We start from the raw sequence: 13133 nt of genomic DNA, 5'->3' as shown, positions 1-13133 counted from the left end.
CATACATATTTGAGTTTCAAATAGATTCATAAATAAAAGAGAACATATATTGCATATCTTAATACTATGATATATATGTTGGAGTTTCAAAAAGATTATTCAATAATGAGAACATATGTAAATTAAATAGTAAAACAACATAATAACTTTTACATAACAAAGTGCAAAAATACTTCTATTGCAGGCAATGAAGTAATTCAGTGAAGATAGATTGTGAATTAAGGGCACAAACTGCAGCTCCAGCTGCCTGCCCTGGTTCTCTTCAGGCTTTCAGCGTCCATGTTCAAGCATTGTGCATGGAACCATTTCTGTCATGTGTCACATTGGATCTAGAAAATGAAAAGGTAGAAATCAGAAAGTTTCCGTGAGTTTTTGCACAATTAGACCTGTCATTGTTTTTAACAAATGTTTCCCACTATTAAACTAGACATTATGTATTTATTTTAACCTTACTAAGAAAGAAGATATCTAGTTTACTGTCAATCTGTCGATGTATCCAAATACACAACTTCACAAGTTCGAAGTTCTACACTTTTTTCTTTCTATTGTCGTGTCAAAAGTTTACCCTACCAGGTGTTAAGTCTTTTCAAGATGAAATGATTAATATCGAAAAACTAAAACTTATCTTTAAAGTTTTTGTTCTCGCAAGAAGAGTCTCAGTTGCACAGAGCCACAACGATTCTGTGCAAGTGAGTGCTGAAGATTGAAATTCACAGCGCTATAAAGACAGTATACAGAAGAGTGGGCTGTTATTGGAATATTCAGCTTTGATATTTACAAACAAAGGAGTACTTATCAGTGTTGTCACAAGACATATAGATACATGCATGTATACAGCAAGGAGGTCTTTGTCACACATGCTAATAGTTGTGACACATAAGCATAAGTCCATACGTCCTTTATTCATACATCCGTGCATGTTATTTAGGCAGCTGCTGCATATACCACGAGTCTCAGAATGCAGTCCTTGATAGTTTATAAAACAGTTCACCTATAATATAAAGTATATAAGATACTCATAAGAATTAAAAAATCCCATTACACTACCTACATATTCACATTTGACATTAAAAAAGTTATCTGAATTGCTTCTATCTCTGAGTTAAAGGCAAAACCGTTTGTCCACCTCTAAACCTTAATGCTGATTGTGACGCTGCATTAACAAAAGCAAACAAACACACAGACAAAAATAAACCCTAACCCAATTTGTCAGTGGAGGCCCAGATCCAGGAGGATCTGCCATGGAGCACATGGCAGTTGCTTTCAAACTCAAACACTGAAATACAAAAGTATAATAAAAAAATATTATTAACACCAAAATCATCTTTTTATTCAAATACACAGGGGTCAGGCATTAACTGAACAAATATCTTCCAATATTTTTAGTATTACTGGAAAAACTGCATTATTGCAGTTTATTTACATAGAAAAAAGATTTAGCATAAAAGAAAATGTAAAGACAGAATTTTGAGTTGTGTGGCACACATGTCCTTAAAACAAGGCATTCTGTGCTGTGACAATACAAAATATTGATAAACTATGTCTAAATATCAATCGGGGTCTGTTCAGATCCCCTACATTGTTCAGGTCCCCTTCATCTCTCTATCTCTCAGTATTTATGTGAGGTCGCTCTGTGTATCTCGGTGCTGATAAATATCCATTAGTCTTCTCTATTCACCTGCTAAACTGCCACAAATACCTCATAGGTCATCGAGTTGATAAATATGTGTTTTTACATGAATTAACACTTCTGTTTTGTATTCCTTGTCTGCCCTGTGTATTTTTATTTTGACTTGTTTTGGATACATTTTCAATGATTGTTTGTTTTCTATGGATTTCACAAATTGTATAATGCAAACTGGCTTTTGCATTTTTGGCATAGTGAACACCTTTTGACCGTACTTCCCTGCCGTGTTGTTTGTTTGATTCCTGACAAACCTGAAGTTAGTTTCGTATCCCTCCCCCACACCACAGACAAACACTATCCTTACAAACCTGAAGCTTTCAGTATTTTGAGAGCCAGTGTTTTTCTCTCATTCTTCATGTCCTTTTTGGATGTCCCAAACGTGATTGTTGGAACCGTTGGAAAGGCCTCCATCAATGCTCTTGACACAGCTGTTCTAAGGCAAAACTGCATTACTTAAAACCAATCTTATTCAGTCATTTACAACCATTCTTGTATCTTATTATTATATAGAAAAATACAATTGCACAGGTAAAACTGAGTTTAACGAAGACATGGACTTAATTTAAAGGTGATAACTGTGAACTAACCTACGATAGAAATACATGATATATCTTATGAATTAAGTCCACTTTACAAAGCACTTACCATGATGACCACAACACCACAGTTATTGCCATCCTTCTGAGTTGGATGTGTGAGAACTCCTCTGGTCCATTTTTTGTCCATCCACTCAGTTTTCCCACGGCTTCTCCTCATCTTCAGGTCCTCTCTGTATTTGATTTATGATGTGAGTTATTTAAAGTGGGAACAAAGCAGATAAACCGTGCTACATATGATCCAAATTGTAACTGCATCGGCAACATATTCTTATTAGATTTTAAATAATGATTGACATGTAAATGCACATACATTATCTTCTCACACTATTAAGTTATTTTAAAATCTATGACAAAGAAATACCTTTGGCTTCTCTTTTTCCCTAATCAAACAATTTTAAAGAAACACGTATCAATCTATTGAACATCTGTTAATGTAAACAAATGCAGTATTTATTTTAATCCAATACAAACTGTCAAATTTCAATAAATGCTGAAAGGGTGATTTAAAAAAAAAAATAATAATAATTTAGATACATTTTTTGTGTTGACAGCCGGGGTTGATGAAGGGGGGTTGCCTCTATAATAGGACTACAATCTCCCTCAGATAGCCAAGTTTCTGTGATGACAAAAAAGTCCAGTTTGTTATCAGTAATAAAATGGTGGCATAAAAAAGACTTATTATTTAGTGATCTGATATTTAAAAGACCAACATTTGCCAGATTCCTATTAATTGGAGGTAGTGAGGGATGTTGCAGGGGAACTCTAATCAAATTATTATGATTAGCAGCAGCGGGACATGACACTGAGCGTGCTGCAGTGGGTATGCGGTAGGGACTAATGGAGGTAATCAAATATGTACAAGTCCGGTTTGGGGGAGTGGAGTCAGCAGGAAGAGTAGAGGGTGGTGGTAGTACGCAGTATGCAGTGTTACGAAAGGGGTAACGGAAACCTGTTGAAGTATGTTCAAACTAAATTAAATAATTAATTAATATAAATAGAATACATTGTGCAAAAAGGTTTCGGGTTCACATACAAATATGTAAAGTAAGTTATGTATAAAATATATATCCATATTTCTATCTATCCATCTATATCTACCCATATTTCTTTCTATATATCTATCTTTCTTCCTTTCTCATTCATTCATTCTATCTATCTATCTATCATTAAAAACGTACTTACGTATTTCAAGTTTACGGGTTTCGCTGCGCGCATGCGCGGCAGAACTTTTCCGCCTAGCCCCGTAGTGCTACATCCACTTCCTCATTGGCAGTGATAGCGAAGTGTCCGCACACCCGCGACGCCTGTGACAGAAGTAACACACCGCGGGTTTCATTTCTATTTCATCTCTGAGCCTCGCAAATGTCGAAGCCACCCCCCAAGCCGGCCAAGCCAGGTAAGAGCCACGCTCCGGAGGTTTGTCCCTCTTATTTAGACCGCAAACTTCAGCTCGGTCTCCCTCGTGAGCACTACACACCTTGTTGGTGGTGTGAGCTTAATGGACGGACGGTGAGCACTTCCAGAGCGAGAGAGAGAGAGAGAAATGCTGACGTCTGTCGTTTGTTTCTTTTAAACCTTCATGGCACAGTGGACGGAAAGCTCCTAAACTCTGCTTCATGTCAACGTCCGTCATTACTGAGCGGACCAGTGGAGCTGGTAAAAGCGCCTCCACTGCTGATTGACAGGGGGATCCAACCCTTAGCAGCAAGGCCTCTGTGACTTCCCCATTTCCATCACTCATGCAAGAAGAGTGCAATCATCGAGTGGCTTTAGGTCGTAGGTGAGGAGGAGACAGTGAGTCCACGCGCTCAATGAGAGCAGCCTTACTTCCTGGCAAGCTCAGTCTGTGCTGCTGCTATTCTGGTACCTCCATCCCAGGGATAAGGAAATGTGTCTCTTACTCACACATAATAAAAACAAACATGTCAGGTGAATATAAAGAGCATGTATGGTTTGTTTGCATGACTTTAAATGTGAAATATAGCATGTATTGGTGTTTTTGTGCAGCAGGTGTTATCACACAAGTCGTGACAGGTGGAAAGAAGAAGAAAAATAAGCAGCAAAAACACATCTTCACATGTGCTGTAAAACCTACGCTCAGTGTATCACCCACACACATACTTATCTTTCTTAACGTCAAATATTTAGTCTACCTTCACTGATGTACACTAAATGAGATGGACGGAATAGTAGTAACAGACCATAATGACAACCTTTTTCTAAAATCTGTAAATAAAAAAACAATAAATCCCGAATGCAGGATTTAATGCACGGATGACGTTTGACACCTAAGGGTTACTCACTAAAGTGGCAGCTGAGTGTATTTTCTTTTCAGGTCACATCCTGTGCATCAAGCAATGGCAGGTGTTAAAGAAGAAAAGTAACTCCAAGAATCTAACTCGGCACATTGTTAACGACCGGGCACATTTCTGCGGACACCTGTACGGTGTGTCATGTTACGCCTACTACAGAGCAGTAAAACTCAAAACAAAGTCAGCCTCGCTTGGTCACGACTGTTGTCTGTTTTTTTTCTTCTTTTTTTCTGGTAATTGACGTGGATCTGTGGCTGAGGATTCCCTGCCTTAATGAGTTTTCCTTGCAGGAGAGATATTAATGCCGTTATGTGGTGGTGCAGGTTTCTTTCTTTCTTTTTTTTTTTTTATCCTTCTGAAATCAAATTTTGAATTCATCTTTCTGGTCTGTAACCGTGCCTCTGAGGAGCCAAAGTGAAAAATAGAAAACTCTCTACAAACATCAATTACAACCATTTTCTTTCCAGTGGAAGAGCTCGTCAGCTTATGTCCCATGATAACTGCTTTTTGTGTGTGTTCTATGGCCACATACACCCTGAACAATGTAGTCTAACTAACAGGACCAGGCTTGTGACTTCATTGTCTTTTGTGTTACCTTCTTCTCTCTAATCGGTACTTTATAAGAGGAATAGTATCAGTTTTGGGGGTTAACCAGGAATGCAGAGAGCACTACTAGAGATCTGTGTGTATTATCTGGCGTAAGACATTATAGTGTCTGTACTAATGACTCCTGGTGTCGTATTTTTGGAGACGTTGATGGTTTTTGGGTTGGGCTTTGCAGAGGAATGGGCAAGACTAGACTGTTGGAGTCGCTCTTGCAATGAAATAACACAGCTGGAAATCATCAAAAGCCCACTAGCAAAATAAAATGGACTGACAATGTTTTGCTCACTCTCAGGACATTTGTTTTCTCATTTTGATTTTTTTGTATTTCTTTAGCTCGAAAGAGTCTTCGTAGGAGCCTCAGGCTTTAAAATCCAGAGGGAACGTGGACTAGTCGGCACAGGCCTTAGTGTGTTTTAGGGGACGTGACCGGGCCTGCAGAGTAGACACGGTAGCCGTGTTGAACAAAGTCGGGCTTGTGCAGCCTCACTCATTCTGAGACACTGAGACAGTGTGCTAGCGAAACAGAAAGCCCGACCGACAGCAGAGGGGTACAGCTCTCCGGTTTTTAGGCCTGTTGGCTCAAATGATCGACATTCAGCAGACATTTGTGTCAAAAATCTGATGCTTGTCGCACATTACCAGCACACATTTAGAGAGAGGTGTGTGTGTGTCTGTCTGTGTGTCTGTGTGTCTTTGGCTCTCAGTGTATCAAGCTCATTAGTCTTTTTAGTAAACCGTGTGTGTATTTAGCAAATATACATAGCAAGTATAACTTAACTTCAGCCATTGTTTAGTCCCAGAAATCAGTAGGAGACATATTAAGAAAACAACAACAAGTACTTGTGAAATGTGGCACTGCTTCTTTGAGTTCCGCGTCTGTCTCCATGAACTAGTTCAGCTGTTCACGCTCACTCGGGTGCTTTTCTAGCAGCAGAGCTAACCCTGGGCTCGACAGCGAGCCATCACAGAGCCCGAGGGCGGCTACCTTTTCAGGGCTGCACACAACCAGCTGGGTGTTCCTATCCCTGCACTGCATGTAAACAAAAAGTGTGTATTGTTGTGGGCTGCAGCAGAGCCAACATGAGGAGCTGTGAGGTTGTGCTAAGCTCCACCCTCTCGTGACACCTCTGGTTGCATAAATAACAAAACAAGGCCACAATCTGCGCTCGCCTGCAGTCTCATTGAAGTGAAACCAAGCAGTTTATTGTACAGAGCTGTTGGGTGGTAGCACGTGTGGTTTCACCTCACTTTATATATATATATATATATATATATATGTATATGTATATATATATATATGTATATATATGTATATATATATATATGTGTATGTATATGTATATATATATATGTATATATATGTATATATATATATATGTGTATGTATATATATATATGTATATATATATATATATGTGTATGTATATATATATATGTATATATATATATATATGTGTATGTATATATATATATATATATATATATATATATATATGTGTATGTGTATATATATGTATATATATATATATATATATATATATATATATATATTCTCAAGTACAATGTTCGCCACTCTTGCATACAGGGATGAAGTTCGTTCTGTAAATATTTTGTCTCACATGATATCTCTTTGTTGTCTTCGCTCCACTAGGCCAAGTCAAGGTGTTCCGAGCACTGTTCACCTTTGACCCCAGAACAGTAAGAGCTTTATGTTGGTTTAGATGGCTTGTTTTTCTCTGATTGTGAAAAAAAACATTAGTTTCGTCCTTTTTATTTTCAATATCTATTCACTTGACATACCTCTTCCATGGATTTGAATAAATGAAACAACTGTCATTCCAGAGAGAGTGTATATGTACTATGTGTATATGTGTATGTGTGTGTGTGTATATATATATATATATATATATATAATTAAAAGGACGGACTCATTAAAAGACAAATCTGACAATAAATGCAATAACCAATGTCGGCGTTGCAGAGATGGAGAGAAAATGTTGAGCACCATTTTGAGAATTGCCACATGAAGGGTTATTATGTAATTGTGACCATAATGACGCCAAAAAAACATGTCTATGAATTGTCAAAATACTACAGAAAAATCTAATTCATTATCAAACCACTAAAAGGAACATAATTCCTTCCCCACTAAATGGGGTCTAAAAGGGATTAGTGACACAGTTTAGAGGGGAAGGAATATGTGAAGGATCATTTTTATGTCCTCCGTCATTTAGCAGTCCCAATAATTTCACTTGGTGAACAATGAGGGGGAAAACGGGGATGAAATTCAACACAAAAGTCAGTATTGGAATACTGCGAAGGCATAAAAATGATTAGATTAGTCTCATCAGCTTGTTTTTAACATTTTTAATTTCAGCCAGACGAGCTGTCCTTTGAGGAAGGAGACTTCTTGTACATCTCTGACACGGTGAGTAAAGCCTTTAGAGCCTTTTGCTGCCGTCTTCCTCTCCTTCCCTTACTTTGCACTTCTTCTTCCTCCTTTCTGTGGAATCTCAGTGTTGCAATCTTTGCATTTTGTGTCTCCCCTTTCTTGTGTTTCCGTTTTCCACCTTTTCAGTCCGAAAACGTCTCCCTTTCCTTTTGCCCCTCCCTCTTTTTATTACACCACTATTTTCTGCTCGCTTCCTCCTGTTCGTCTCCACGCATTTGCCAAATACAAAGATATCTGCATTACTTATTATCCCCAGAGTGACAGTAATTGGTGGAAGGGGACATGCCGAGGAAGGACGGGACTCATTCCAAGTAACTATGGTGAGTGGGCAATATAGACAGAAAAGACTTTGAATAACCGTGATAGTGAATCTTTAGATAATGCACTAATAGTCCTGTTTTGTCTTTTTAGTGGCCGAGCAGGCAGAGTCTATTGACAATCCAATGCACGAAGCAGCCAAACGAGGTGCGACCGCTATCTACACCTCTGTTTCAAAGTGTCTTCTATTTAGTTTGGTTCTTTTTCTCTATTGTTTTTTTTGGTGACATTGTCATCAAAAGGCATCCAAGACATCCCTTGTCCCTGCAGATGTGTGCTTTGTGTCCTCATATGTCTTTATTTAAACAGGCAATCTGAGCTGGCTGAGGGAATGTGTGGAGAACAAGGTTGGAATCAACGGGCTGGATAAAGCGGGAAGCACTGCCCTCTACTGGGCATGCCACGGAGGACATAAAGGTAACCGGTTGTGGTGTTCATAAACACTAAATGGTTTCAGCCCTTCTTTTGACAAACTGACTGTGTACACTACTTTGGTGAGGCAGTGACTGAATGTAATCTCATAAATCTTGAATTATGACACACTGGCAGATTAATTTTCCACGAAGTACATAAAAACAGGAACTTAGTCTATGAAAGTGTTCCAGTTCTTCTGTGTTCCTCCATTGTTCCCACGTGATTGTTACGTGATACATGTCGAACTCTTCTCTTAATCCGTTGCTCAAAGTTCTCTTTTTTTTTTTCTCCCTGTATCAGATGTGGTGGAGGTGTTGCTCAGCCAGCCCAACGTGGAGCTCAACCAGCAGGTAGGTTGGGTTTAAAAACTCATTCAGGCATGAAAGTAGATTAACTAAGGCGTCGAAAAAAGAGATATGCTGTTACCGGATTTCCCGGCCCAAATGTCCACATGACAGGACAAGAGGATGAAAACGTTTTGCTACTTGATGAATTACATTGAGTGAGTTATTTATAATATTTTATAGATTATATCTACGATTGTTCTATCATGAATGTTACTTTAACAGCTGCAAGAAGTAGCTCAAAGGCTTTGTAGTCTGTCGGCCCGCTGGGGGTTGTGATTTTCTTTTTTAATGAGCACAAACCTTTTAAAAACCTCCCGCCACTGATTTCTTTATTTTTACAAGCCGCACTCTGACTACCCCTACCAATTGATTTACAGTTTGTACTGTGGAGAAAAGCAAATGGTCTCCTATAGGGTGAGACATCTCCATCATGTCACTTAATAAAACCAATCCAAACTGGAAAAAGGTGAGCCTTGCCAAGAGGCGTCGACGTATTACTTCAACACTCTGCGTCGGCTTTTCTTTTGCATCCGTCGCCCATCTGTGCTTCAGGCTTCTTGTAGCTGTGGTTGGGGTCACACTCTGGGCTGTGGCTTCACCGGGGTTTCACGTCTTAGTTTAAATGAAGTCAGATTGAGTGCTTCGTCGGGGGCGTTTGTCACTGATGTTCATGCGTTGTGTTTCAGAATAAACTCGGGGACACCGCTCTGCACGCTGCTGCCTGGAAGGGTTATTCTGACATTGTGGAGATGTTGTTGAACAAGAGTGAGTATCTAGCCACGTCACGGTTGGTTTTGTAAAAAAGAGAAATTTGGGCCAGAGGGTCATCTTCTTCATTTGGACGGATATCGGAACAGAGCATGGAGAACACGGAGACAAAGCTCCATCGGGGTTTTTTAATCAAACCATAAAAGGAGAATGTGTGGTTCCAATTTGAAGAAACAATAACCAGCTAACTGTGCACCGTTTTACCAGTTTTGTCTTTCTGTATGTGCTTTCTCCTTCTTTGAGTGCGACTCTGTTTGTTTCAGATCCGAGGACGGACATCAGGAACAATGAGAATAAGCTGGCCCTGGAGATGTCCACCAACTCAATGTGCGCTTCACTCCTCAAGAAAAAGCAGGGAAACAGTAAGTGCAGCTGCCACTAGTGGGCAGCCTCGCTGCACCCTCACATACAGTATCATCGAGACAGGCAGTACACTCTCACAGGGAACAGAATGTATGTACTGTGTATTTTTTTTTCTCTTCATAACTGAACTGAGGTTAACTGTCAGTGGACAGCACAGAGGACCCCGGAGAGTAGCACCAGCATCAGTGCAACACAGGACACAATCATGAATGAGACTCTCATACATTGTGAAATAACTCCATAAAACCACAAATGCTTCAGAACTTATTTTGCATAACATGCCACGGACATGTTGCTGCTAATAATATAAAGTGCAGAGGTATTGCAGATGCATATAAGCAGTGAGTTATTGCAATATTCATGTCATTAATTGTCCATTCCTCTTGTTTCAGATATCACACGCACACTCAGCAACGCTGAAGAGTATTTGGACGACGAGGACTCGGACTGAGCCGGTCCTGTCGAAACATCATCCCTGTCTTCCGTTTGGGTTTGGGGGGGGGGGGTCGTGGAGCTCAGAGAAATTTCTTACAGACCTAAAATCGATTTGCTGCTCTCTTTCCAACCGTGACTCCATTTTAGTTCCATTATTTTGTGCAAATACCTCAGCCCCCCTGTATCACCTCAGTGTCAATTTCAAAGCTTTGAATTGAGGCGTTTTACAGTTCGCCAAGTGCATTTCAACCTGCCGGGGATTTGTCTTGGGATGTAGCACACGGGGAACTGAGGGGCATAACATAAGTTGTAACGGAGATGGGCACAAACGTACAGATTGTGTTTAACCTGTTTTAAACTGGGCATTAAAGTGCCAGTGCAGATTAAAAAATTGGTCCGGTTTATGTCTATGAATTGTAATGCTCCGATTTGAATTACTGAACCACAAAATCACCCAAAAGGAATTCGAAATGCGTTATCTCTTACAGCTTGGAGCGCTATCGTAACTAGCCACAATTTAGTTCTGTTTATGTACTTCTGGGAGGCAATGCAACGTTTGTGTTTAACCTTAATATTTCCTCTTTTAATGGGAAGTGCTGAGGGACCCAATGAGACTCTTGTGTCATCTGCTTGGTCAAATTAAAGGTGTCAGTAATGTGCATAAACGGGACCTAATGGGGGGAATATTGCAGCCATGTCTTGTAGGCCGCAATATTCCTCATTCCTCCCTGTCCATTATTTCATGAAAGTCCCCTGCACTGCAGATGTTTTGATCTATTACTGCTATTGATGATCTGTTCAGTTTAATAACAAAAATGTAACCCCTGTAAAACAGACTTTAAATTACTCTTCATCTTTCAAGGTTTTTGATGGTGTAATTTCCACCCTGGGAGCTATTTTCTGTTTGTTTCTTTGCTGCTTTCCCACACATTTAATATATAAATATATGTTAAAGTGCCTTAAGTGTGACATAGAAAGTGTGTCTTTTGTTATCTATCAATGTGAACATGCTTTAGTCTTCTGAGGTTGTGAATTTCTTAAGATGATTTTGTTCTAGATTTCCATCTGCTCTCTTAATCTACAATAAAATATTTTTAACTTAATGTGAGTAGATCTTTTTTTTCCGTTTACAATAAATTCCCACACGTGGCTGAGAGAAAATAAATAATTAAAGCACACCTTTGGACGCAAGTGATTTTTTTTCTAGAGATTATAATAATTACTACAAGCTTCTCAGAGCAAGACACATTTCCAATGAATAGTGTATCTTTGCAGCAACTATAATACTGGTATAACAACGGTAACACGTGTGTGGGATTTACTATATATGTTACTGTTCATATATGTACATGTACAAAGGCAAGATCTTAAAATGGGATACAACCTGTGCCATTTGAACTTTTCTCAGGTGCCAATATTAATAAACATGTTTTTGGGCTTTATTTTGGAGAAAGAAAATCAATCAATCATATCACTGCACATATGCCCAGCCAAAGAATACCTCCCACTGGTCTAAGTCTTAATGACCCTGGTACTTTGGGAGGGGGGAGGGGGGCGCTCGGGTTCAAATGAGGTGTGCAGGACTCAGACTGTACACCAGGGCAGGCCAATGAATACTAATACAACGTGTAAACAATTAAAAAACAAAGTCTATTCAAAAGTCAAAGAATTCCTTTATTACAAAGTCAGCATGTTGATGTTCCAAAGAAGGCAGAAAGGGCAAAAAACTAAATAGTGTAGACAGAAATACAGCAAGTCTCTCGTGAGGGATTCAGGTACATGCTACATAACTGCCAGGTTGGAGAGGGGGGGGGTGGGGGGGGGGTGGGGTGGGTGTATAGATTTAACATAAACAGAAATGGCTCAAAAAGATATAAAACCCACCTCTCCATACTTTACGAGGGCAGAGGACACGGAAGCAACTGGTATCTATCAAGAGTAGCAAGTGCTGACTAAAACCATCAAACTGCCTTCCAGGTCAAAAAGGACAGTTATTTCTGCTTAGTCATCATCCTCCATGTAGGGAACAAGAAATCTGGTCTCTCTTCACTGAGCGGATTAGAGAGAGGAAGCGACTAGTGGAAGCTTTTTATTATTGTGATACATGTCAGGAGCCGAATGTCAGACTGAGGGCATCCTGCAGCAGCAACTCTCCTCAGTCAGAGGATGTGAGGAGGGAGGTAGCATCTTCACAACCAAGCGCACCCTGCAGGGAGCAGCAGACTTAAGGGCATTTCCCAACATGTTGAACCATTACCTTAATGTGTCAGTAGTAAAATAAGGGGTAGTCTCCTGCTCTTTCTTTAAGCGTGCAGATTTTCTTTAACAGATATATTAATATAGAACTATATATTCATTTGAAGAAAATGTTGCCGAACCAGGAGGCTACGATTCTTTGTGGAATGAAAGCCTTCGTTTCATCACACGGAAAACAAGAAAATCACAGCCAGAAGGACAACTAGCAATATCCCCGACTACTCTGACCCCTTCATCCTGTATTTCAGTTTCTCTGATGAGAGAGAATGACGATGCCGGCCCTTCGACAAGGCACATCCGAGCATGTGGTTAAGGCTGTGGTTATCATTTAGACTTCAAGGGGGGCTGCATGAAAAAACAGCATCAAGACGGATTGAAAAACATCCCTCAGAATCACATTAGTAATTGTTCTTTTTGTCCCCTCATATTTTTGTTTTTCAAGCCAAACCTAAATAAGAAAAGAGTTGTTTTCATTCATGGCCCTGACAGATGGCGTGAAAAAGATCAGCTGACATGTCATCGCTGTTCGGTGCCTCTTATTAGCTAGCCGTTGATTTTTAGCAATGCGACAAAGCA

General features: G+C 39.6%; 1 protein-coding gene and 1 long non-coding RNA gene across 2 annotated transcripts; one reads left to right on the top strand and one right to left on the bottom strand.

The window, feature by feature from the left end:
- Positions 1–1201: 1201 nt before the first annotated feature.
- LOC117736181 lies at positions 1202–2443 on the bottom strand. The gene is made up of 3 exons (XR_004609955.1): positions 2333–2443; positions 1996–2115; positions 1202–1276 (listed from the first exon to the last, which is right to left on the bottom strand). It is a non-coding gene; the product is annotated as an uncharacterized LOC117736181 (long non-coding RNA).
- Positions 2444–3528: 1085 nt separating this feature from the next.
- Positions 3529–11404, top strand: ostf1 (osteoclast stimulating factor 1). Its single transcript, XM_034541309.1, has 10 exons — positions 3529–3682; positions 6856–6902; positions 7582–7632; positions 7913–7976; positions 8068–8121; positions 8284–8391; positions 8689–8738; positions 9422–9500; positions 9767–9865; positions 10259–11404. The coding sequence occupies exons 1-10, from the start codon at positions 3649–3651 to the stop codon at positions 10315–10317; spliced, it is 645 nt and encodes a 214-aa protein (XP_034397200.1). The 5' UTR covers positions 3529–3648; the 3' UTR covers positions 10318–11404.
- Positions 11405–13133: the final 1729 nt, after the last annotated feature.

Source organism: Cyclopterus lumpus, chromosome 9 (genome assembly GCF_009769545.1).
Source record: "Cyclopterus lumpus isolate fCycLum1 chromosome 9, fCycLum1.pri, whole genome shotgun sequence".
NCBI classification, from domain to species: domain Eukaryota; kingdom Metazoa; phylum Chordata; class Actinopteri; order Perciformes; family Cyclopteridae; genus Cyclopterus; species Cyclopterus lumpus.
The sequence above is the reverse complement of the archived record's forward strand: the minus strand, read 5'-3'. Positions and strand labels throughout refer to the sequence as shown.